This window comes from Maylandia zebra, linkage group LG7 (genome assembly GCF_041146795.1).
Source record: "Maylandia zebra isolate NMK-2024a linkage group LG7, Mzebra_GT3a, whole genome shotgun sequence".
Lineage (NCBI taxonomy): Eukaryota > Metazoa > Chordata > Actinopteri > Cichliformes > Cichlidae > Maylandia > Maylandia zebra.
Genome location: NC_135173.1, coordinates 4,898,476 through 4,925,726, shown reverse-complemented (window position 1 = coordinate 4,925,726; position 27,251 = coordinate 4,898,476). Strand labels below are relative to the sequence as shown.

General features: G+C 41.1%; 2 protein-coding genes across 7 annotated transcripts in view; both read right to left on the bottom strand.

Annotated features, from left to right (window-relative positions):
• dusp8a (dual specificity phosphatase 8a) overlaps positions 1-8,274 on the bottom strand; it is a 39,328-nt gene extending 31,054 nt beyond the window's left edge. Inside the window, exons 1-2 of one of the 2 annotated variants that reach the window (XM_004570826.5) lie at positions 7,967-8,274; positions 917-1,315 (exon numbers count right to left, since the gene is read on the bottom strand). In XM_004570826.5, coding sequence (XP_004570883.1) covers positions 917-1,153 — 237 coding nt within the window. In that variant the 5' untranslated portion in view covers positions 1,154-1,315; positions 7,967-8,274. Of the gene's footprint in view, positions 1-916; positions 1,316-7,724; positions 7,842-7,966 lie in introns of those variants that run through there. The other variant, XM_004570827.5, reaches the window with a different exon arrangement.
• A 3,107-nt stretch (positions 8,275-11,381) lies between these two features.
• LOC101473792 (protein tyrosine phosphatase non-receptor type 5) lies at positions 11,382-25,043 on the bottom strand. 5 transcript variants are annotated; one of them, XM_004570823.3, is made up of 15 exons: positions 24,682-25,043; positions 20,926-21,034; positions 20,653-20,683; positions 19,296-19,569; positions 18,619-18,741; positions 18,392-18,484; positions 17,883-18,139; positions 17,557-17,749; positions 17,045-17,129; positions 16,675-16,754; positions 16,452-16,589; positions 16,259-16,369; positions 14,390-14,550; positions 14,055-14,168; positions 11,382-13,466 (listed from the first exon to the last, which is right to left on the bottom strand). In XM_004570823.3, exons 4-15 carry the CDS (start codon positions 19,560-19,562, stop codon positions 13,373-13,375), a joined length of 1,716 nt encoding a protein of 571 aa, XP_004570880.1. In that variant the 5' UTR covers positions 19,563-19,569; positions 20,653-20,683; positions 20,926-21,034; positions 24,682-25,043; the 3' UTR covers positions 11,382-13,372. The 5 variants fall into 5 exon arrangements, with proteins under 5 accessions (XP_004570880.1, XP_004570879.1, XP_004570882.1 ...); XM_004570822.3 differs by lacking the exon at positions 20,653-20,683; XM_004570825.4 differs by lacking the exons at positions 20,653-20,683; positions 24,682-25,043 and adding an exon at positions 24,493-24,634.
• Positions 25,044-27,251: the final 2,208 nt, after the last annotated feature.

Here is a 27,251-nt window from a genome sequence, read left to right as displayed (position 1 = left end):
GGCCACTGATAAGCAACAAACATACAGTATGCGTGCCTGCCCACCAAATATAGCATCCACTGATGTGCTTGGCTAACACAGAGGAGGCTAGTTTGGAACTACAGTGAAACGCAGGTCAGACTGTTGGTAATAATCTCATACAGCTGGCGTAAAGTCAGCATCTTGCATGACGGCACTTCAACGGTGTGACAGCGTGCTGACAAGGGAACCTGAATCTGAGACCCCAGGCTCAAAGAAAGTCCTCCTATATCAACCCACTGCACCTACTGCATAATGAAAACATGCTACAAGCAGAGCTGCTATACTACTAAACTCTAAATGTGAGCAGACGAACAAACAAAAATTTGTAAATCACCAAGGTGTGCTTGGGACAAATCAATCAGTTGTTTAAAGGAGTTATTTCAGTCTGTGGGTTGAGGGAATTTATGAAGCACAGAAAGCACTAAATATAAAAATGCGAACCATTTTTTGAAACACTCAAATTTTTATTTTGATCAAGTTCAATAAGAATATGAATACCACTCATGTTCTTCAATACGAGATCAATATGAGTTTCGTAATTGTAAAACTACCAGTATCTTAAATTTGGCTTGGCACAAAGACTGCACACAGGGGAAACGGCTAGTTTGGCTCCGAGCAAAAGTGACAAACTCCACTTACTGGCACCTCTAAATCTCAGCAGTTAGCATGCTTTGTCTTATTTATTTGTGAGAAGTGTAAAAACATACAAATGACCATTTTAAGAGGTTTTAAGAGTAGATTATGAAGCAGGTAGGAATCAAGTGTCTCACCGTTATCAGCAAGGTAGGAGCTTGGCATAATGTCAGCTTGGCACTTAAGTGAATGGCTCTCTAATCACATTCTACCACCCAAAAAGCATCAGCTGTCAGGTAGCCTTAATTGAGCTTTAACTCACCTTCACTTTGCCATTGGGTTGAAGCAACTCAGTGACAGACACTTTGTCCTGCTGCAGCCGCCTCTTCACCAGCTTTGAGCAGCAAACGTTGACCGCGCCTTGTACGTGTGACGCATTGTACTCAGAAAACGTCCTGCTGTCAATCACCAGCAAGCGGCCTGTCCCTCTCTGGATGAGGCTCGCCAGGCGCTTGATGTCCATGGCGCTCTTCTTGTTGGGCCCTTTCTCCCCTGCCATGATGTAAGACGGGCTGAGTGGTAAGCTAGGGTCAAAGACGTGGGGGTGAGGGGTAGTGGGGTATGAAGAATGAGGGGTAGATGAGAGAGGTGGAGGAAGGAGGAGATAAGGGTCAGTGGAGAAGGGCTACCACTGGAGCAGACGCTGGGAGATCCATGGTGCCTAAAAGAAGAAGCGACAAAAAAAAAAAAAAAAAAGGAAAGAGAATTAAGTAAGCAAAGCATTCATGGAGAAATGTAAGAACGCGACAAACATGTGATCATAAAGGGCACATGTTGGTCTAAGCTTCACTCAATCACTCCATGGCAACAAATAAAGCCCTTCAAACTCAACTGCTGCAAAGTCACAACAACGGATCCATTTCACACACATTTCCAATCCTGACTCTAGCACAAGAATTCACACGTACTTTTGATCTTTTGCATTATCTTTTATTAGCAGATATTTAGCACCTGGCATTTTAAAATAACCACAGTGCTATAAAGATGAATACAAAAGTTATTTAAAGACTTAAAAGCTGACCGGATCATCCAACGAGATTTAGCAGTCCTGGGATCTGAAGGAATATCACACATCCGAAGACAAAGACTTAAATTCGACAAGTGTGAGTGCCTGTGTAACTGTGTGAAGGCTGGTGGTTGTTGACCGAGGGTCTCTTGTGCAGTAGCTCGTGAAACAGGAAACTGAGAGCGTGCGATAAATTAAGCCAGGGGAATTCAAAGAGCAGGTCTGGACACAGGCAGAAGGCCTGTGTGACATCCTGTGCGTGTGTGTTTGTATGTGTGTTTCAAATTAACCATCCACAAACTTGATGAACTGCCTCCGTCTATCCGTCACTTCTAATCACTCTGATCTCCTCCGTGCTCACATTCACCACAGCCCTTTTACCTTTAACATGGGACACACACACACACACACACACGATCAGTCGTTTATTGGGGTTGTGAGAAACAGCATGTGTGCGCGTGCTAGACTGCACATTACAAAACCACTGTGCCATTTAATTAAGTCAACATGCAAATGAAAAAAAACCCAGCGTAGTTTGAGGTCCATTTCATTGGTCAACCAGGTGTCATGCGACAAGTAAAAGGTCAGAATGTGAATGCAGCCATGTTGTTTTATTCATCTACAGGCACGTGGTGTCATTAAAAATGAATGGGCCTCTTCTCGCTTACCCCAAAGCGTAAATGGAGGTTTAAACCTCAGCTGAAAAGGAAGAGTGTGAGTGACAGAGGTGCAGTAGCCAAAACAAAAACGATGATAAGGCTATGTTCCTCTTGAGAGGATGGGGAGAAAAGAAAAACAGTTAACAACACTGGTGAGAAAGTGAGAGAGGGGGTTAAACTGGGGAGGAAATGTATCTAATCACTTGTGTCCTGCAACTTTTCACCTGTGGTCTGGCAGCGCCACAGAGGGAGGGAGTAGAGCGAGAAAGGAGAGCTGTGTGGAGGTAACGAAGGATGTTATTCAGCCAGGATCTCTCCAGCCTAGCAACTTAGCCAGCTCAAGGTGAGGGAGAGGGGATGATTGTGGAGCAGGGAAGAAACAGATGAAGGAGAATGTGGGTGAAAAATCAAATCTCACATGCAGACGACCACATCAAACATATGACATGGAGGTTGAGTAGTGCTTCACTACAGCCTACAGCTCGTCTCCTATTGACTTGTAGTCTGCTGGATGAACTGAACATGCAGCCGATGTACACATGCTTTCGCTGCCTGGCAACATGCCTGATGCAAGAGGAGCAGCACAAGAACATGAAAGAGAGTCTAGAGAGACAGTAGCAACTGCTTGCACTGTTAAACAACAAACTGCTGCTGAATCAGAACGTAGATACCGGCAAGCATTGACATAGATAAAAATTTAGATAGTCAATGAAGGTTGAAGGCAAAACGCCCACTGGCTTGCACAACATATAAAACAGCACAAACAAATGAGCACAGTCCACCTAAGCTTAGCTGATCTTTTCTTTAACTGAAAAAGTGAATCCCAGTTTATGTGTAACTAGCATGCTGACATAACTTCACATTATAAGCATCCAGATATGCTTATAATATCCGGATGCTTATAATGTGCTTTCTACTCTGCAGAAAGCTTTGCTGCAATACCAGTTTGCCCCTGTACAAAAAACATCCGCTGCCACATTACAACCTGCCCCATCACCTGTTATACCGTACCTTATCTGGCAGGAAGCCCTTCGGTCGTGCAGCTAACAACACAGCTTCGAGGGATGTGAATCTTTTGCTGTCTTTCTCTGTGTCCCTGCCGCTGCTGAGCACAGCATCTGATGCTGCATATGTCTAATGGCGACTGCTCTCCCACCCACCCAGTCTCACACTTTTTCCTCTCTGAATCTCTCCTTCCTTCTCTATCACTCTCTTTCTTGCTTTTGTGCAGTGAACAGAGATGGGGAGGGGATGAGTGTGCAGGTTTACATGTGTGGTAGTCAGAGACGGAGCGCTCTGCATCTTTATGTCGCTTGACAATTGTCCCATGGCAAACTCAAAAAAATCCCGCTTCTATGGACAGAAAGGGGGTTGGCATAAAAGGTTAATAAGAGAAAACAGCAAGAATATTGACAATAAAATATGAGAAAGGCAGAGAAATTAAAAGAAGCAACACAGCCATCCACGTGATTACTCAGCATAACAAACATCGCCCATCTCCTCATGCAGAAAAAATGCCCCTCCACATCACATCCAAGCAGGAAAAAAAAGGAAGAATCATTAAATAAATAAATAAATAAAATAAGCTCCTCACACTTAAGGAAGCAGCACTAGGCTGTGATGCTCCGACTGAACAGAAGAAAACAAGCAAAGAGAAGAGAAAGCAGAGAGACAGACACACTGTGTACAGGCCTGGAGCAGATTTGGTTGCCATGGAAACAGCCCAGGCTGGGGTGATAAGGGGGCACGAGAAGGGTGATTGTGATGGGATGCTCACTGATGCTGATACAAGATAAAGCTAAAACAGACAGTGGAGCTCAAGATAGATTCTCCAAACCTGAGCTGTATGTGCACCTTTTATTTTACTCACTTAAAAGAAAATGACCACAAATTAGCCTAAAAGCCACCGACCAAAATTATTTTAATATATTTCTATCTGATGTTTCCTCTAATGTAGCCCAAAAATCTCACTGCTTTCCCAAAAGCAAGTTCACACAGTCAGAAGATCCACACAGACCAGGTTATGCAGATCCAAGGAGTCAAAACAAAATAATTACACCACGACAACTTGCAGAGAAACTAGTCTGACTGGTCAACTTTGAGGAAATTTTTACTCCAGGTGGGATTTTTTTTTTTATAAACCCTACACATCCTTCGGATTTCTGGAAATATTAGCTGTAAATGAATGGTACCCAGAAATTTGACGCCCAGCTGTATCTCTTCACCAACCAGTCAACTTGCTGTTCACATGCAAATTTGGCGAGACACACGTAAGTAATGACTTTAAAGCAATTCAATAGGTAAGCACAAAGATGAGTGTAAACACTTCAGCATGCAGCCAAATATGATGTCAACTCAAATCATCTTTCTTTCTGAGTTATGCTGTTGGATGATGGCCAAAAAGGTGTTTTTTAAGGACATTATGATGTCACTGTTAAGGATGGCTATTGAGAACCGGTTCCAAATACTTCATGATCATATGCCTTTGAGCTCCACCTATCAATGCTGGTGTGGTTTTCTACATTGCAGAACAATGACGCTAAAGCAGTGGATCTTTTCGTAATTCCTCCCATTCAACCATTTGTTTATACTATGAAAACTTTAGATAATAACACACTGCGTTGACGATAAAAATCCTGCGCTGACCGACATTTCTCCACAAGGAAAATTGATTAGACGTCAACAAGGAAAATGATAAAGAATCAGGGCAATATGCAGAATTGATAATGATGAAAATCTTATCAACATCCCTCCCTAGTCACAGTGGAACTGACCTATTGGATATAACTTGTCATCGCGTCATCATTTTATGCTAGTAGGATTTTGTTGTGTTTTCTAATAATTAAGGTGCTTTGTGAGGTCACAGTGACGTCTGAAATCTAATGAACTTCCTCCAGACAAAGACAATTAACAGACTCCCAATCAAACATCAAACAAATCAAACATTTTCCCCTCTTGTCATGCAAAACACAGCAACACAAATCATTGACAGACTCTACTGAAACGGTTCAATAAAAGACTGATAACAAAAAAGGTTGGTGCATATTAACATCAAGCTGAGGAAGTAACTTTATCTCAATAAAATGGGCAATACACGCAGGTGTATTCACAGCCTTTCACCATGGGGTGAACATGAAGGGCCAGCTCCATGATGACATTATCAGACATCAGGGACAGAGGCAAACACAAAGAGAGTAACTGGAGGGCAACCAGTGGTGATGTAATACCATCCAGGTTATTCATTAACTCCCTGCATAACGTCACCTGCGGCCACAGCCTTGAGTAGGCTGATATGAAGCGAGCAAGGTTCGCACAATGACAGGCACGACTGGTTTGTTTAGACCACAAACAATTACATCACCAGCGCATCTTGTGCCCTTTAGTCTGTGCAGCAGGCCCTCTCATGAACTCAAAGTTTGCATATATATGTGTATGTAAGCTGTCTGTCTGTCTCTCTCTCTCTGGAGTGTTTCACTTACACTTTAAAGGGTGACCACAACAAAGCACTGTTCAGCAGAAGTGGAAAAAAAGACGAACCGATACAGCATAGCATCGTATTATTTTTATCAAGCCACGGACACTAATTCAAGCAACATTACATCATATTTGCTCAACTGAAAAAGGCATTCAAGAATGGACACACTTGGCTTAGCTAATAGCTCAGTTACACTAGTAGTAGTACAAAAGCTGGACAACAACCTTGTATCTGCCAGAAACAAAACAAACCTGTGGTTGCCTTGTGATTGTACTGGATTCTTTTCACATTCTGGGACCAATTGCAACATGCTGCTTTTTTCAATGAACATAACATGAGTGGACTCGACTCAGCTGGCTGCCAAACAGATGTATTCTGGTTTTATTCATATAGAACAGGAAGGTAGCTAAACACAAATGTGAATTTCTGCTAAATGTGTTTTTTTGTCTGTGTAGACAGTAACAGATTGATAGCACACTGACGCTGTCTAATAGCAACAATTATGGCAGATTTTAGTGACAGTGTCTGTGCTTTCCTGCTTTATCTTATTGGATTAACTTTGTGGACATAATTTGCAGTGAAATCACAATCTATGCTATTGAAATATTTACCCTTTCAAAATGCCAAAAACTGCAATAATATCAGAATATCAAGTATTCTGATATTATTGTATCATGGGATGTCTGGTGATTGCCACTTCTAATGAGCAGGTACAGGATCACCTGTTTATAGTGGAGAATTTTAGTAGAAGTTCTTGCAATTGTGTTAAAAGGCAAAATATTAGCATATCATGCAAAATCACGACAGAATGAATAAAAGTATTGTCAGTTAAAGATTAATCTCTTGGTCTGTACAAAGGCCCAAAACAGTTAGCATTATAAGCAGTGTTGTTTTGTCTCACAGTCCAAAACCAAAAGATATCTAGTTGACTTTCACCGGTGAGAACCTCCGACTTGATTAAGAAAATACTTTATCATTAATTTTCTGTCAGGTAAATAAATGAAAGCATGACTGTTGTGAGTTCAGTGGCATTCACTGCTTTTAGCTATACAATAAACGTAGTAAACAATTAATTTATAGCTGTAATCAATTATTATTGTGGAATTTAAAAAGAAACAGTTATTGGCACACCTTAAATCATCAAATTTTTAACAATGCTTACAATTAATGGTTAATAGTTGATGATTGTCTAACCCTGAGTGTTTACCACGACTAATAACCAGTGTAACATGCTGTTGCAGCGGTTCTGTCATTTTAAAAAATCGATTTCTTGGTGCAGCTGGACAGCGCTATCATATTGTAAACAACACATCCAAGCATGAAGCCTTCCGGCGTCCTCTCATCAATACTCCCTCAGTGCACTGACTGCTGTAAAATGCAGGGTCATACATAGCTGGGACTACCCCCAGACTCAACTACAACAGCCACATGATAGGTAATGTAAATGTAAATAATATCGAGAATCTCTGATACAAAAATACATCGTCAAATAAATATAATGTGTACATATAGAAATGCTCTGAAAAATCAAATCATCAGAGATGGGGGCGCACATACACATACACACACAACACAAAAACAAAAAACAGACAAGACGTTGTGTATCGTTTACCAGCGTTCAAAATGATGGAGGCTGAGCGGTCGCAGCGCACTACAATAAACCGACCTACATTAGAAATAAGAATAGACTCCAGTGCGGACAGCAGGCACTGCTTTTAAAAAACGCCGGATACAGTCAGCATCAACTATTGTTATACCCCACACTTACAGAGAGGTTGTTTTGAGTGGGAAACCTGGCCTGGGTTTGTTATGACGCGTGGATATGTCCGCATGCGAAAATGAGCCCTCTCCATTGATCGGGAAGGCTGTGATGACTTTAACCAGCGCGAACATTAAACAGAAAATTCGGGAAGAAACCTAATACACCTACCTTACAATAGGAAACCGGCACAGCGATTTTTTTGCATCCCAATAAAACGATCGATAACTTGAGCATGGACGAGGTTTATTCCCATTATGAGACGGGCGCGCACTTAAAGAGGGGGGGAGGAGTGCGAGCTGACGGGCTCGCCGCAGCAGCAGCGAGCTGGGCACGAGCACAGACAGCGAGCAGCCGATTCAAACAAACAAATGTCCTTTCTTGCTAATTGACAAACACACTCAAGCACTCACCTCGGGCTCCATGCGTCTGCGGGGTGTTATTCAACTGGCCTCCATGTGTGAGGGGACAGTGGCGGAGTCTTCATGGGGGCTGGCCGGTGTTTACTTGGCGGTGTTGCGGGGTGTACAGTAAAGACCTCAGCTGACAGAGGATGACAGCGCCAGGACCAAACCAGGCATGAAAGCGCGCGGTGATAGGCTACAAACGGCCTCCTCAGCCGTTCAGCTGGCTCGTGGAGAGCAAGATTAGCTTTACTAGGCTAGGTGAAGGCTAAAACTGTTAGCTGTTATTGTGTGTGTGTGTGTGTGAGGAGGGGGGTGGTTAGGTACGGAAGGTGCACTTTAGCACTTTCATGAACTAAAGCGATGAGGTCATGGTTCAGGAGGGAGACGGGAAAAAAGGAAACTGTGAGGTTGACGTCACTTCCAACCAATCAGCGGCGACGGTTTAGGACTAGGGTGACGTCAGTGATCTGATCTGCGGATTAAAGGGACAGTCCGGCTTTTTTTTCTTTTTTTAAAGGAGACGCACTCACGTTGAGTGTGTGTGTTTTTTAAAACTGCCTTACACACAGAAAAAACAGGGATAATATGAATCTTTATTTATTTCCTTATTTTATTATATTCAAATAATTATTATGAAATACAAATCACATAACACCTTTTAAATGTCTCATTTTGTTTTATTTTTATGTGCTCCTTTCTGTTTCTGTTTCTCTTTTATGCCTTATTGAGCAATATTGTCTCGTTATGTTGTAGGTGTGTTTCAGCTATTCTGCCTCATTTACGCTATGTTGCTGCAGGTTATCCTTATATGTTTTGGCTTCTGCGAAATAATCATTTCCCCCGTTTTGGGATTAATAACGTGTATTCACTTAGACTACACTGCAGTCTGATCTTAGAATTTAAATGCAAAACAATTGCAAGTCATTTTCTTAAGCATTAATACAGTTTTGCAGGGAACCACTATATCTTTTTTTATTTGTAAGTTTTTATTCTATTTTACTTTTCTGAATTTCTTTCGGTTCGTTTCCTGAGGTTAGGCCTACGGTAAAAATGTAGAGCTTTTAAAAAAAAAAAAATACAAAAAATTGAAACTAAATCCGAGACAAACGATATGAGCATGCAGCTCAGACTCGTGTCTGTGTTACTTCATAACAAGTAAAAGCCAAATTTTGTAAAAGTAGATTTTCTAAAACAGGCTCACCCAGTGTTAGCAGCCCTGGATGGTTGACTATTACTATTATTAATATTTCAAAATCTATTTCGTATTTGCTCTTCGTCATGGACCAAACGATTTAAGCTGAATTGCACTTGCAAACTACTGAGCTGCCCGTTTCTCTTTGTGAAAGATACAGGCTACGCTGAAGTGTCATTTGGATGCCACTGATTTAATTTTGATTATGTTTTTCAAGATAGTGTTTTAAAAATAATGTGCAAGAAACGAAAACTGATCGATCTACAGTATCGCATTCTCACTCAGCCCGGTTTCTGCAATGAATGGATGATTGGTGTTTGAATTCACCGCCAAGTAAATTCACTGAATTCATTGAATTCATCAGCTCTCTATTGTTAGATTAAAGCCTTTGTTTTGTTGCTTTGAACAATCTGTCAGCGAGCAGTTGCCTGCAGGGAGGTTTGGCAATGTGTGTCATTAGATCGCATATACTGACCCCTAGCGGTGAACGTGTGTGATTGCAGCCTGTCAGCATGAAACCAAAAAAGACTGGGGGTGGAAAAAAGACTGATCAGATGATCAGGGCAGAGTAACTCTAAAAAAACAACAACACAAATTCATGAAAATCTATCTTTATTTGGATGCAAAAAGTCACAACTTAAAGCGATACTGTAGCAGAGGAGAGGAATACTGATTGCTGGTTGGTTGTACGTCTGACTGTTTGGCTATTAAGTTATCCCCATTTTGATCTTCAGAAGAAGTCCAAGTAAGCACGGACAACAAACACTCAAAATAGAAGCTTTTCAATCAAGTAGACTGGAGATTATCAGAGGATTATGTCACATGCCTGACAATACACTGTAGCCTTTCTTGTCTGTCTCAACCAGGTGCTGCTGTAAAAGGTCATTTTGGCAGTTATATTCTCCCGGCTGATGTCTTATTTATAAAGCGGTCCGAGCCCACTCTGGTAAGTTCATCCTCTGATAACGTCCAGGGCCACTGATCTGAAGCGTCATGATAGTCAAGATAGAAGTTGTTTGACTTTTTGTAGAAAACTGTCTTCACTGTTTTAGCTGCCTTACACATAGCGATTATTTCTCGTGTTGTCAACTGAGAGTGGCCTCGAGTCACAGATAGAATAGAGTGGGGACTGTGTGAAAACTCAGTCTGAGGTAAAATTCTCCAAGAAAACGATAAAAACGTACACAGAAAGCAAAGCATATTAAAGCAAAGCCTAAAGACCTAAAGTAATAATACTGAACATAATCTATTTATCTTCTGTACTGTAAGGTAACTTAGGTAGTTGTCACATTTTGTTCCGTTAAATCTTGCAATATAAACCGATGGTTTGATCCACAGTATGAGCTACATTCCATCATGGTGTAAACGGAAATATACACAAGGCATCTACTCGAAAGGATTGTATCAAAATGTTCTAAAAATATCTCTGGTTGGTTTCACAAAAGCAAACTGTATCAAAAGCATTGGCCGAGAGCAAGCAATAATAATAGGCTTAAACCCTTTTACACAACAAAAAGCAGGACAACCAATCACGTCGCTTTGATTGTGGACCTATGGAGTCCCATACAGCACATGCAATCCATTAAACTCAACACAATCAAAACACAATACAGAAAAAAGAACTTTTACAGCTGAACATCGGAGAGACAACCTTTGTTGGTCTATTGTGCTTCATACAGATTAGGCCTGGCCTGTCTATACAACAATCATGGGCTTCTTACTTCACAGATGTGTTCAAGCTACTGTTTAAAGCAGAGGCATTGCAGAACTTGAAACTCTGAGGGCAACAAGCTTCATGATAGAAAATTGGACATTTACAAGAATATCCTTATGTTTATGGTGTATTGTTTATGCAACTTTTTTTTTTTTTTTTGCTTTCCTCTTCATTACATCCTCCCGTGTGTGTCACTGGAAACGTCGATTGTGCACAATGGATTCTCCGGAGCTCCTGCATTGATTTTTCTAATGGTGTGATTCTATTTCTGGCCTCTGTCCCCTCAGTATCCCTGGCTCTGTGACGCCTCTGAGTTAACGTCTATGTGGCCTTAATGCAGAAGTTGTTTACTGTAAACATCATGGGCCATGAGGACTGCACAGGCAGCATGGTAAAACTGTAATACTGTAGATTGCACAGAAATCCTAATTAGTAGTGATGGGTCGTTCGCGAACGAAATGGCTCTTAGAGCCGGCTCTTTGACGTGAACGACGCGAGCCGGATCCTTATCGCGTGGGTTTTCTTTTTTTTTTTCTTTCTCTCAGCCTCTCTCTCGCACTTTTTTTCCGCTTCACTCTGCACGCGAGCCTTGTGCTTTATGCTGGGCAGAGGGGGGAGGGGCGGTAGTTACACTCAGTAGCACAGGAACAGAGCAGGAGAGAGAGAGAAAGAGAGGCAGGGACAACAACATTAGAAAGGTATAGTAATCATCCACAACTATTTTCAGTTGCAGATGATAAAGGATTGAGAAAGTTTATTCATGCAGGTCCATATGACAGAGAATATGCATGTTCTTTTAGTTTTCATATTATAATTTATATTTAATTGTGTTGTGGTTTGCAGTGTTTTGTGTTCTTTTCACTTTAAATTTGTGAAAGGAAAAAGCTGAAAATTTAAATAGTTAAAAGTTGAAATGTGAATAGTTGATTTTTGTATTATATGATTTATTTATTACATTTTATGTGGAGTGAATAAATAAAAGTATATTTACGGTGGCCCCTAGAGACAAAGCACGTACAAACTTCAAATCACGTACGAACTCTGAAACACGTACAAACTCCAAAACACGTAAAAACTCCAAAACACGTAAAAACACGTACAAACTCCGAAGCACGTAAAAACTCAGAAGCACATAAAAACTCAAAACACGTACAAAAGACAACAGAAGTGCTCCAGGATGCTGGGCGCAGTGTTGAGCCTTTGTTATCTTGTGGCTACACAAGCCAGCAAGTACCAACGACCGGATTTGGTGTGTGGTAATAACAGGTAAATGAACTTTTTTAAAATTATTTGAATATATATATGAGTGCCTGTGTATAAATACACAAACAATACACACATGCTTTCAATTGTGTAATTTAAGTGATCTAGTAGCTCTGCTTTGGAAGTTCAGTTCATGCTAGAAATGTGTTTTGGAGTTTGTACGTGTTTTGTCTCTAGGGGCCACCGCATATATTTATATATAAACATATATAAATAAAACCACTTGTTTTTATGTTAGTAATTCCTTTTGTGCATAATTTTATATTATTGTTAATAATAAATTAATTAAAGCAACAAAACAACCTGAAGAGCCGGTTTGGAGCCGAAAGAGCCGGCTCTTTTTAGTGAGCCGAACCAAAAGAGCCGGATCTCTAAAAAGAGCCGGAAATCCCATCACTACTAATTAGTTAGTTAATAACCTAATCGTTATACATTCCTATGTTCCATAACATTGCACATGCCTTTAATGAACACTTAGCACCATGCAACCTGAAGATGAGGTGACTCTTGAATGCAGCAAAAGTTGAGACAGGCCTTCTGTAATGATTTTTTTTTTTTTTTTTTACATTGAAATTGAGAGAAAAGGCTAGACGTCATTTACTTTTACATTTCATATGAACTTTTATATCAGTATAGTTAAATATTAGGCTGGCATTTGATTATCTCTGTAGATTTAAACGATGCTGACACTTATACTGTAAAGGGCCCTTATTGTCAACACATACTTTCTTTCATTTCCTTACAGGTAAGTCACACCACTGCAGGCGATCTGATTATACTTCACTTCCAGTCTAACCTTTCGATAACTGTACAATCATTACACGAGGAAGCTGTTTTAGACCAAGTGCAAAACAAGGCCTCGATGACGGAGACTAATGTGCAGTGGTGTGATGGAAACCTTAGCAGTGCAAATGAAATGAAGGCGAGAGTGCTGGCTTGGATTATTTTAGGTGTGACTGCTTCAACTTATCAAGAACATGTGGATCGATGGGACTGCGTTACTACTATTTTCAGGTGAGTTATCTCAAATCACACCTCCTCTATATTTGTTCTACTCAACCACGCACAATTAGCACAGATTCAGTTCTGTTTGAGTGACCCTGCCTTGAGTGAAGAGAATAACATGGTTTGAACTTGTTAAAGGGTGAGATTGAGATGATGTTAGGTACAGTGGTGCATACCACCTGAGGCGGTTACGTGTACAGTGGTGTGTCTCGGTCTGGGTGTGGCTGTTGGGCTCCATCTACTCCTCAGCAGTTTGAGAAAGCTGCTTCTCATACAAGCTCAGGACGTGATGCACAAACTGGTACTGCTCACACGTCTGTATCATGCCACCCCTGAAAAACACACACACAAAGAGATACCATTAAATCTAACACTTCACATAGTAATTATATAACAAAATTAAATGGAAAAATTTCGTTTAAAGTCAACATTTGTTTATCAGCTCCAGCAAAAAATAAAATGTTTATCACATTTTTTCAAACAATGAATGAAATACATTAGCCATGACATCTTGACTTATTAAACTCAGATGTATCCAATAACGCTAATAACGACTGCTTTCATTGTGGGTGTTCTAATGTGCTTGATGGCCGGCTGGGATTGTACCTCACATAAATAATATTACTAGTAGCACCCATGCTTGTTGTTTTCTGACTCAAAAGTGAGTAAAGGTAATCATTTCCTTTAACACTCACAGAACCATGCATGGTTTTTTGAAGTGTGTAATTAATGGACTATAATTTTAAGATCCCCGACCCGGTCCTGAATTGGATAAGCACAAGACGGATGGAGGGACAGATAATTTAGAAGAAGGTTTGGTGACCTTCTTTTTGGAACTAAATCAAACTACGTCAGCTGAGCTTTTATGCCAGAACTAAAGATAGGCACGAGCACAGATAAGAGCTCTAAGCATATCTCACCTGTCCAGACGGAGCTGGCAGGTGGTTCTCAGGATGTCAACTACACCCTCAGTCCTCAGCTGCTTGCACAGGATGGAGGTGGCAATGAAGCAGCCAGTTCGACCAATTCCAGCACTGTAAAGAAAAAGTTGGAGAAGTAATGTGTTGGATTTTTGTATTCACTGAAATTTCAATTTCAGCGAAGGCACCATAAATCGAGGAACTGAATTGATTTGTGCAGTGACAAAAACCAGCAAAACAAGATACTGTAATATAAAACTAAAGATGGCTTTATCTTCTAAATATGAAATCTTTCATGCTCCCAATACTACAAACAAGTTGCTTTAGCCCTGTACCTGCAGTGGACAATTATAGGGCCACTGGAGGGCAGGGCTTCCTCACGGGCCCTTTCCACTTCCTGCACCAGCTCCAGCAGGGGTGGAGCTTTGTCTGGGGTCTTCTGATCAGGCCAGGAAGTGTACCAGTACTGCCGCAGAGTGCGCTCCTCTTCCCCGCACTGGTGCATGCACACAGACAGTGACACAGATGTCATTATACCAAGCACACAGAGAACACCTGTTGCTCTTCATGCTTGACCAAACAGTTGCCTTGGTTTAGTAGTGAACGCAGAACAAACATTAAAAAAAGAGATTGTACAAAAACAGACTATTTGTCCTGGTCTGTACTGAGCATAAACAAATTTCTGAAAGTCAGTCCACCAATAATTATGAATCCTATAGATAAACAACATAACATGAGGAGATGAATAATCAACAAGCTTTTAACTCATTGCAGTTACATAATGATCCCCTGGTGCTTAGCAATCGGATGCAGGCTGCATTTACTGAATTATCTTGTTTTGTTTGCTAAGTGCCGATGCCACCATGACCTCAAATTAAAAATAAAGCACCCATCATGAACACATGAATGGAGCGTTGAGCGAACCACCTTCCAACACCCATATCTGTTGTGATAAATTACTGGATAAAATATGACTGTTTGATACACATAATTTTAGAAACATGTTTTTGTTGAGTCGGGAACACAAAATAATAATCTTCTGCAGTGTTTTTGCGACATTAATCGAGGGATCATCATGTAAACAGTGCATTTAATCGTGCACATACGTATCAGCAGATGCAGGTAAAAGTAGCTAATTAAAACGCACGGATTTATGGCTGATATTGTAGCCATGCAGATAGTTCTGATCCACATCTAACATCTGAATTTAAATTGGCACCTAAGGGATGAAATTTAATTTAAGTGCCTTAGATTGAAAGAATAAAAACAAAAATGTAACATATCTTTAGAGAAATTTCCACTTTGAATATAACATAAAGCACACTTTTAAAATTTTTTAGGGTGTTACGTGGAAAGACGTCTGCTAACACAGATGACATATAAAGTAAAGGTGGGTAATCCTTTGGAATTAGCCACGTGCAGGATTGTCAACTTTGCCACGGCTTATCGCCTTTGGGCCAAGAGAGAGGAAAATGAATTCTAAAGTTTATCAAGGCATCATTCAGGACAATGATACAGAGGCTTTCTGATGTTACCTGCTCATGAAAGCCTTTACTGCTTTAAGCACATTAGCATACAGATGACAGGGTTTAACTTGCACACTTCTGTTCCTAATTACATGTTAAGAACCTGGCTGTGAACCCTTAGTTTTGTTTTAATTCATACTGTATATTTGACAGTATGAGCACCAGAAAAAAAATTAAAATAACTTGTAACTAGTTCTATATTTTTGTTTCGTTCACTTATTTCTTTGTGCATCCCTCTCAGTATGTATTCTGTCATCCCTTTAGGTCAACTTTCTTCTGATTTGCTGCCTCTTACAAACAGAACATGTGAACAGCAGATGGGTGGGGCTTATGTGCTCACAGCCAGACCTGTGCCTGAGACCGTATTATGGATATCCACTCCATTTGACATCTGTCTCGAGCAGACTATTTGGAGCAGACCTGAGCTTTTGGCTCACCGGGATTAGTTTTACATATGTTGACCTAAATGAAACTTTGGCCACGCTTAACATGAGCATCCACCACTGTAACCCCATCCCCCCACCCATCCACCTCTGTATAAGGTTGTTTCCATTTTCATGTATGCATATCATTAGAGGCAAACAGCTTTTTGGCATTACTTGAAGCTAAAACATTAAAGTGGTGTTGTTGTGGTTCACCCTTTGTATTTCACATATTAATGCATTCTCTGTCGGTTACCTTCAGAGTAAACACCCTCAGACTGTAGTCATCCTCCTGGGTCACCTTGACCACAGTGATTTCGATGCCTTCGTGTGTCACAGTGTCCTCGGGCCAGTACTCAGCACATTTCTACAAGAAACAATAGACACAGCAGATAATATAGCTGGTTAATATTTAGGAACATTTATCAAAGAATCCTTTGAACAGTTACCTCATTCTTCTCCTCCAGGTTGGTGATCATCACTATGATTGGGGTCCTCTCTTGCCACACCATCCTCCATAAATCCCCCACTGTGTTCACAGTGGGACCCTGGGTAGCAATGTATGCACGCTCCTCGCCCCCATAACCCTGCACATGCACACACTCGTTGTTTTGCTACCATTACATATCAAAGCCATAACAAATCGCTGCATCAGAGTGCATTTGAACTTACTTTGAGATAATTAGCGTTGATATAGGTAAAAAGAAAATCATCTTCATCCTGTGACTTCAAGATCACTCTGCTGTGCGTGTCTGCAGGTGGACAATGTGACATTATCATGAGAAAGGGAGCTGGTTACACATTCATTCATTCTGTATCTCATCCTACAGCTCAGTGATACAAAATGGTTGCACCCTTATGTGTGTCATTGTGAACATAAATACTGGAAATTTGATGTCTTGCAAACACATTTTAACATTAAAGTGAAAGAGGATGCAAAATTATTTAAGATAATCAGCATAAAAATAGTTTTAAAAATTGCTACCTCAATATTATGTTTATAGTAACTGATGTCACTAGCTTGTGTTACAGCTCTACTTACTGGGTAAAATTGTTTTGTAGCGATTCTTTCTCACCAGCCCTGGGTAATTGTACTCCTTAGGGTCCACAAAGTTCATGGGAGTTTCCTGCCAATGGACACAGAACAATGAAGGCAAATGAAAGTGAAGAAATGGGGAAGTCCAAAAGTCACCTTCTACATAACAACCAAACGGTGAGGAAATAATATTAAACACGTGAAGTCATTCACAGCCTCTCACACTCAACCATTGCTGTATTAGTGTGTGTGTGTGTGTGTGTGAACGCGCATCCTTCTTCCTAACAGACACAAGAATTTTCTGTGGGTTTTTGTATGCAAAAAGAAAAAAAAATGCTTGCATCCCTCCATCTTCCGCCCACTAACAGAAAGTAGAAAAGCTTACGGGCGTGTGCAGAGCACCGATCGGTGTGTGTGGCTGCATCTGTGTGTGCGTGTACGTCTTTTCCGGCGAGTCTCTGTTCATTTCATATTAATCTCGAGAACGTAGGTGGCTGAGCTACTGTTGCTGCACTCACATAAAACTCAGCCTGCAGGCTCTGGTCGTCCATGGCCCTTGTGTGTAGCATGGCAGGGGTCAGGACGTGCGTTCCCTGTAGGAGATACTCCTGGGCCGACTGGTCTCTTGGAGAGAGTTGGGCTCCGTAGCCATAGGGCTCTGTGCAGCCTGGTGTGCACATGTCCAAGGTCAGGGAAACATTGGAGCCTCTCCTGTTTTATTCAGACAGTCAGACAAATGCATATATCTGCATTACAAATGAATGAATAAAGTGTGAGTCTCCCTGCTGGAAGAAAAACAAACATAAATGCAAACATTTCCACCTGCTGGATGCTCTTTTCTAACCTCTCCTGAAGCCCCACTGGTGTGACAGTAAGGGTGGCAGCATCTCCCTCCGTCCTGGTATCTGCACCTATATCAAATACTGGAGTCTGGGGCACCGGGTCCAGGTCTATCAGATCCTCCTGGGCATCTGTCCACTCTGACAAGGTGAAAGAGGGCTGACGGCTCACAGACTGACGTCGATCACCAATGTCCCTCGACACAGTTCCTGATGACCACAAGCCAGAGCCATAATTCCACTTGCACACCAGGTGGATGATCTAAGGATAGAAAAGAAGACAAAAAAGAAGCAGTCAATAAGTAAATCAATCAAACACACAACAACAGGTCGCTACGTTAAGAAACAACCGATTCAATCGATCTTGTTTCCTTTTAAGATTATTTTCCATCTTTATAGCAAATAACACCAATTCAGCATGCATCATGCATTAAATTCATGCTGAAATGACCAAAATTGTGAAATGTTTGCATAAAAATAGAGCTTAAAATAAAGGATCCAGCCAGTGTTTTACCATGACTACACAGATGGCCACGCCGATGCCTGCAGTGCCATGAACAATCCAATTGTGCTCTGTGGTGTTTACCACATCCCTCATCACCACTGACTGGCCAATAAAGGGAAACACAGAGAGAGAATGAGTTAGTCAGACATAGTTGAGTGCTTCACATCCTGTTAAACAGCTGTTTATTCTCCACCCAGACTTAAAAGCTGTCAGCCACATCTAGGATTGATACTTACATCCGTTCCAAAAATAGGGTGGCAGGGTAAGATGAACCCCAGGTAGAAGTCAATGACCTGCAGGGCTTTGTAGATGGAAGAGAGTGGCCCATTTCCATCCACCACAAAAAATATCCAGTACCCCTGGGGGGAGAGAAGAAGGAAGGCAGATTGTCACCACTCCAGTCATTCATGCACTGGAAATCGGACTGCAGCCATTCTCAGGTGAAAAGCGAAAAGGAAAGAAGATGGACCATTACACAGGCATAAAAAATATGTAAATTGTCCACATAGAGTCTAGTGTCGTAATCGTGGCTGCATTTACGAGGCTCTTTTATTTACTTATGGTAATGTTGCACCTGTCCTTTTTTCTGTTTAAATGAATCAAACATGAAGTCAACAATAGACGGAAACAGGAAGAGGGAATTAATGGTGAAGAGGTGTCAAATTTTAGCCTCATCTAGCCACCCCCAGAAAAAGTATTTTCCAAGCCTGAAGCACTTGAAGCAAATATGAAAATGCAATCATACATATGAAAAGATAAACCACTGTGGAAAATTAAAGGTCACGCTGAAAGAAAACCTCAAGCTTAAGTGTTGACTTGTCATTTGCAAGGCGGATATTGCAGGTGAAACCCAAAGACGACCTAAAAACTTACTCTGATTAAAAGCAGATGATAGAGAGCCTGGAACACATACCAAGATTTGGGAAGTGATAAACAGTGCTGCCCAGCAGTGGAGTTCAATCACCAGTGTGTACACCTTGCGTAAAAACACTTCCTCTTGGGGGTTTTGGCCCTCAGCGGTTCCATCTTTACATTCTAGGAGCCCGTCTTTTTTAAGGGCTCCGTCGCCAATTTTTTCAGTCTTTGTGGGCTCGTCTAGCCAAACGGGATCCTCATCAGGCCTCAGGAAGATGGAGTCCTCGGTGTGGGAACGAGTGGAGCTACTCAGCCGACGGGTCATGATGCCCCTGTTGAACGAGGTTCCTTTGTGTTAAAAGGCCTTTCATATGTTATAAATCAGATTTTAAATGCATTTAGTTTACACGTGTTTATCATTAGGTGTTCGGTTTTATGTGTGCCATTATCTGAAAATCATCCCATCAAATACAAACTCCAGTTTTTAACCCTTTAAAAATGTAGACAAATGGCAACACATTTACTTATACTTTGGAGATCTTTGATAGGATCCTAGACTCTGAAACACCTACAGTACCTGGTGTTTGAAACATACAGATGTTAACATGCAGGTGTTCTTCTGTACTTACAACTTATTTGCGATTTTTCTGCTTTTGTGTACAATAAAATGTCGAGGCCATAATTTTCAGCCACACTGGGACTACATGCTGATTTTCATTTCAAGTATGTGCTATCTGTGTTTGTCACATTGCGTGTGTCTAATGTGTGGTTCTAAATGAGCGTGTATATGACAAAAAGGTTGCGTTTATTCTGCAGGTCTATTCAAATGTACAGCTAAGCAGCACAGAGTGGCTCTCATCTCCGGATCCTCTTGTCTCCCTTAGATTGGACTCCATCGTGTGTGTGTGTGTGTGTGTGTGTGTGCGTGTGTGTGTGAATTTGACAGAGAGAGAGAGAGAGAGAGGCTCCATTGTGGAGAAATGAGTCAGGGGTAGCGTGTTTACAGCCCTGTCCGTCACCTTGGCAACAGAGTGGCTCTCATCCCTCTCATCCGTCCTGAGCATTATCATCTACTGACAACACAGTCACACACACACAGTCAGCAGTGTATTCAAAGCTCTTTTCCGCTCAGCACTTTCAATATATATATATATATATATATATATATATATATATATATATATATATATATATATATATATATATATATATATATATAGAGAGAGAGAGAGAGAGAGAGAGAGAGAGAGAGAGAGAGATAGATAGATAGATAGATAGATAGATAGATATTGTCACATGTTTCAGATAATCAAAACAATGTTATTATCAGAGTCAAATATAAGCAGGGTAAATACAAAATGCAGTTTTTAAATGATGATTTCATTGATTAAGGGAGAAAAGTTATCCAAGCCTACCTGGTCCTGTGTAACACAGTGATTGCCCCTCCTGTTTAATCATGAATTAACTGTAATTAACCACATTGTTTTGAAAGCTAAGTTCAGTTTCACTAAACATACTCAGGCCTGATTACTGGCAGATCTGATGAATCAAGAAATCCCTTAAAGAGTCTGCTTCAGCAAGATAAAAGATCTCAAAAAGCAACACATCGTGCCACGATCTGAACACAAAGACAATGCGTTGTGTGTTTTCTAACATCAAAGGTCAATAAAGTCAAATGACTGACTGACCTATGAGAGATGGCAACGAACTGGCAGGGGAGTCACATCACATGATCAAGGTAAAACCTGTATCCTGGGGCATCCGGTCACAGTCAGCCATTGTGAGGCAGAGTCAATTCTAAAAGACACAAGACAGTAGCTCAGGGCTTACATTCAAAGGTTAGCAAAATGATAAAGCTGTTGCAGATGTACTAAACATGCAAATCTCTCCAACCTCTGGAGCAGAAAAAAACAACAAACAAGTAAGAAAGTGTCTCTTCCTCAAATAGCCAGGGATAATACAAAATAATACAAAACTGGTGCAAAAAATACAGTTTTATGAGTCACCTGCATGGTTATACGTGGTTCACGGTGTGACCATTTTAAACGATCACTTGATAATATGATATTTTAACACTACCACTTAAGCAGTGAACCTTTCGGACTATTGTTAATACAATTAAATCGCAGAAGTTTGCGCCATTTATCCGAGTCTGTGTGGTGTGAGCCCTATACCTCCTAGATGCAAGTTTGGGCATCAAAATATCAGTTTACGAACCAATGAGCGATGACACGGTGGATACATCCATTAGTTTAAAGTCTATGATAGACAGTAGAGTGACAAATCCAACTGGTAACATTGATAGACACTGAGAGAAGGTTAATAATTCAGCTTTCTCTAATGATGGATCAGAGTAGCACCCTTGTAGACTCCCAGCTGTGCGCTCATGAGGGGAGGATAGTGATGTAAGGTGACACAGTAAACTGTCAATATTTCTTCCCCACTCTTTCTTTCCCTGCCTCTCTCTGCATCCCGAAGAGGCAGGGATGATTCAAGCCAGACTAAGCAGACACCCTCAGAAATACATTCAGATTGCTCCAGTCGAATCAGTATGCATGATGAAGTCGAGCCTTCTCTGCCCTCCTCTCCTCTCTACCATCTCCCCCTCTCTCCTTATGTGCCACTGGACCCTGTTGAACGAATGGGGTGTGCTCAGCGGAATATGAGACCACACCAGTAGCAGGAGCTTAGTGTGTGTGTGTGTGTTCACTTTGAGTCCGTTTCTTTCTCTTTGCTTGCTGTGAAGGTGGTTTTGAAGTGATGACGCCAGTTAGACTGGCTTGTAGCCATGGCAATGTGCATACATGCAACGTACACACGTATGTTAAGTACACACACACACACACACACACACACACACACACACACAGGCATGGATTGTGTTGTATAAGAGTGCTTCAATGTGTTCCATTTTTCAACAATAGGTGGACAGGTAGAAGAGTGGATGAAGGGATGAATGGAAGGAAGAGCAACTCTTTTTTTTGTGTGAAGGTTGTCTGAAGCAATGACGCAGTGAGGTTGGCGTTTTGGTAACTGTGGCAACCAGCATACTGTAGCGTGTGTGTGTGTGTGCGCGCACATATACACAGACTTTTGTCAGATACCCCGCATGAAAAATGAAAAACACAAACACACATCTGCACTGGGAGAGCAGTGACAACATTCACGTTTGCCCTAAGAAAAAAAAAAAATCGGCCTCTCTTTGCTTTTATTCTTTGAGGTAAATATTTCTGTTTTTCTGCTACTTGCTTTGTCTCAGCGCTTGTTTGGCAAACTGTCTGATATATTTAACCCAAGCAGTCGCTGGGATCTCAGAAATCCTGAGGTCACGAGTCCTCTTCTCCTACTCATTCATTACTCATTACTCCAACATTAGTGAATTGTACACGCTAAATACATCAGAAGTTTCTCATTACTTCCAGATTATTGTACAATTTCTGTTCCTTCCCTTTTTAATGTTTCTAACGTTGCAGAAAAAGACATGAATTTAAATATTGCTGTTTGCGTAGTCTGCAGATGAGAATTAAAATACTCGCTGCAACTCCGGATTCAGTTAAACTGATGAATAAATAATATATATCTGGTCAGCTATATTATATTGCATTCTGTTTCCAAACATGTTGCATGTACATGTAAAGGTATATTTAATTACAGTTCTGAAGATAGAATTTATTCATAATAGAATAAAAAAAATCTGAAAGTTTATGATAAGCTTTTCATTTACACTATAATCATTTAACACAAACAAAAACATCAACCCAGAGCAATTTACTGTTCCCATTCCAGCTGTTTTGTGCATGATTTTATCTGCATTTCACAGTCATATCTGGTATGTTTGCAAATTTCTCGAAAAGAAAGCTTTGTTTCAACTGATGCTTCTATAGAATATATTAACACAGATAGTTCAGGAGCTTACAATGAAAATTAAAGATTTTATTACAAATCCAAAAAGATCAGAATCATTTAGCTGAGGATTGAGCTCAGGCCGAGTGAATTTAAAGCAAATAGGTCAAACCTGATGACGGATTGAGCCTCATTCCTCATTGAAGGTGTACTGTCCTTGGGTCTTACAAACACCACCCCCTCAGTCTTCAAATAGAGTATGCGCATACTGTTTCCATTGATCTGCATCCATTCAAGAACCCACCATCCAATGGAGTCTAAAAGTGGGCCGTACAAAATGCCTATTGCCTCTGTCCCAGAAGGGCTCGAGGACCAGAAATGAGAAGGGGGCTGCCAGCTGTGTATAGCTTTTTCCTACTGTCGGGAACAGGGGGAATTAAAGTGGTGACAGCTGGCGTGCGCTTTAATGGATATTCCTGATGCTCCCAGCGTCTCTGTGTGGAAAAACAATAAGTCCAAATCTGCTTCTTTAGTCTGTTATTTAAAAAACAACCTGTTTCCAGGAGAATCAAAGTGAATAAAGGGCGAGTATCAAGTGTGTTGCTGAAGTGCTCATATGGCAGAGAGACGAGGTAAGAGGAAGCTCTTACTGAAAGTGATGATGAGATGGAAACATGAGATAAAGTCACGAGGGCCAAGACCAGCCTCATCAACCTTTATCTCCCATACACACACAGAAAATCTTGATATTAATACACACATAAGCCAGCAATGACCTTAAAATGAAATGCCCAGCAAACCTGCAGCCTTTTCTTGTATATCACAAAGACAGATAATCAATCAGCTCTATTGTTTACATACACTCCCACGATCGCTCGCAGCTGCTCCATGGGTATTTTTGGAGAGAAATCTCATTAAGGCACATATAAACTTACAATTCAGCCAAAGCTGTACTGTATGAATAATTAAAATGTGCTGCATAGCAAATTGATTTACAGGCTGCTGGAGATAAATCTGGATTCTTGGTGACAAAAGATTGTGTTACATGATTGCACTGCATCAAAACACCAGTGCAGGAATGGCATTCTCTGGCAGTCATTCATACTAAGACAAAACACCATTCATATCACGTACATGGCTACGGTGAGCTAGAGCGACCACACAGTGCAGAGCTGGATGGATTAGTAATGAATCACTCGGGGAGGTGGACTGTTGCATCTCTCTCTGGTAACTCCCACATTGTCACATAGACATGATACAACACAGAGGAAATCAAGCTTTGAGTGATAAACGAGAAGGAAAATACACAGTTAAAAGCGCCATCGACGGACCAACCTGTTGGCAAATGATCAGTTTCAATGATCTAAGAATAAACACGCACATATACACCTCCTACATCACACATCTCCTACCTTTTTACAGCACAGGAAAGCGCAGCGGCCATGTAAACCGTAGGGGCTTTGCTGAGGAATTGGTATTCACCTCATGTCATACAGCCACGCAGGGGGAAAGAGCGAGAGACAGCGGAGAGGCGAGGAGGGCTGGAACGGTCACAGTCACTCAACCACAGCCTTAAGTCTGGTTAGGATAAGTCCTCTTACCTGGCTGAGCCCGTCTTCACATCGCCATCTGCTGCTCTGCTCCCTGTGAGCCAAACCACCAGGAGCCAAACACCAAGAACCACGCCAATCCCTTTACTGCTTCTCTGTCTGGGAGATGGAGGAGTGTGTTTGCATGTAAGAAGGAGACAGACCGACAGTGAGAGACACAAAGAGTAAGAGGACGCGTGTGAGCCTAGGAAAACAAGAAATTGCAAATGTAAGGGGTGTGTGTGTTTGTGTGTCCGTGAGAGAAAGAGAGACAGAGGTATGAAAGTCTGATGGGTTTTCTTTTGTTTGTATCCTGAAGGAGAGAGAGAGAGATCCACAGGCGGCAGCTTCGTCTAGGTATATGCAGCAAGAGGCTGTACGGTAGCCTTGGCAACAGAGCCAGAATAAGGGAGAGCGAGGGAGGGAGGGAGCTAAGGAGAGAGCTAGAGCAAAAGAGAGAGAGAGAGAGAGTGTGTTTATTAATCTTATTGTGGGGACATAAATCTGTTAATACAGTTATATCAGGGGGGCTCACCTCTAAAGGAAGGTTTCAACAAGGTAAACCATTAAGTTTTAGTGGTGAAGGATAAGCCTGGATATATTACATATATTTTAATTATAGTTGGCAAACCCCACTAAAAATGCCAAAACCTGAAGCAAATGCATGCTGCCAACAGACTCTAGGCTTTGATTATAGCTCAAAAAAGGTAAAAAATAACTGAATAAATGAATAAATAAATAAATAAAATACAGGCATTGTTGAGCCACATTGCTTCTTCAGTGTTACAATGAAAAGGGTCACTGGATCTGTCATTTAGCCACCTTACTTAAAAAAAAAACCAGTTGATAATCTGCAGCTGAAAATACATCAAATTTATCTAACACCAGAAACATACCAACAGACAGGCTGGAGGACATCATGAAGCTCGAGGAGATAAATGCTTTGCTGAATCTGTTTATACTAACGACAATAAAGAAAAAAACTCTCCAGGAAACAATAAAAGAAGAACTCAACATCTTCTTAAGTGACAAAAGACGTGTGTCTCTGTGTGTGTAGTGGGGGAAGTCGGCTCATAACACATCACTGAGCAGCGAACACCCCCCACTGTCACCTCCTCTGCTTCCAAGCTGTACGCTCTGCCACCCACCATCTCTCACTCATCTCAGTCACCACCCCCCACCCCATCATCATCATCACCATCGCCCAGGTCTATTCTCCTTTTCCGGTCTCTATCATTCTCTGTCTTCTTAAACCTCTTGTCATTTCCCATCCCTCCTTCTTCAATGTGATGTGCTCTCTCTCTCTCTCACACACACACACACACACACACACACACACACACACACACACACACACACACACACACACCCTCCTTCCTGTCTTGCCATATGGTAGCCTTTCCCTGTCATGAGCTCTCTGAACTCACCAGCAGCACAAACAGCCTCTATATGACCAACACAAATCACGGGGAAAACAAACATAGACTGCATACAATGTTTATATTATATTATTTGGAAAAAAGATAAAGATTGTCACACATGAAAGAGTAATTAACATGTTACACCAGAGCCCTCTGCTAAAATGTGCTTCTGTACACAAGACAAATTGTTGCAAAGAGAAAATTTAAAGGCACCAAAGCTTGTCTGATTTCCCTTTGGCCACTTGGAGGCAGCAGAAACAAGCTGTGAAAACAACATACAGGTTATCACCTTTGCTACCTTTCCTACCAGTATAATCTCAACATTCAGCTGAACAAATATGTCTGTACTGATGAATTCAAGTATTCACCCTGTTCCCCCTCTATTTAAGTTAAATTTCTTCTGATTGGCTGCTCGGCACAAATAGAAGGTTTGAACAGCAAGTGGAAGAGGTTGTTGTGCTCACAGCCAGAGTTGTGTATATTAGGGATACCTGTACTCATTTGTGTAACACAAACCCAGGAGTTAAAAAAAAAAAAAATAGTGATGAAAAACAAAGAAATAAAAACTCACGGTCTGAAAACATTTCTCTTATAGCTGGTGTCACAACGGGTTCACACCAGTCTCTCCAGTTTCCTCAATAAAATTCAAGTGACTTGCTAAACTAAACCTTGTGTCCTTAAACACTTTCTCTCTTTCTGCCCTTTCTTATTTATGACCCACTTCAGAGTCCTCTCCTTTCCATCAATATATCTCTCCCACACATCCTCACCTTTCTCCTACTGCAGTCAGCTAAATGAACTCCTCTGTCTTTCATCTTCCCATTCCCCTTTTCCTTTTTTCACCATTAAGCTATGATCTAATCTAATTAATGATACAAAGAAAGATTTATCCAGTGGCCTTGAACTGTCCGGTTCACTAGCTGCCACGCAGAAACATCAAACTCTGACATCACTTCCTCATTCTCTCTCACACAATTGATACCACACAGCAATTTTACTGAAATGTGATGTAATCTCACAGAGGTGTTAAAATGCTTACTTCCCGGAAAGCTTAATGAAGTGCAATGTAGAACTTATAAAGAACAGTAAGAAAATTATTAAAGTGGGGTTTTTTTCCATATTAAAACAGATTGTGGAGCAACATTCTTGTGGTAACAAATG

Bases quoted from the DNA above. Each gene is read 5' to 3' on its own strand.
- LOC101473792 (XM_004570823.3), bottom strand. From the start codon at position 19,562: ATGACCCGTCGGCTGAGTAGCTCCACTCGTTCCCACACCGAGGACTCC. The intron at 17,750-17,882 runs GTTAGAAAAGAG...TGAATAAAACAG, and splicing joins CCAGTGGGGCTTCAGGAGAG to GAGAGGCTCCAATGTTTCCC. The intron at 14,169-14,389 runs GTACAGGGCTAA...TTTTCTTTACAG, and splicing joins CCTATAATTGTCCACTGCAG to TGCTGGAATTGGTCGAACTG.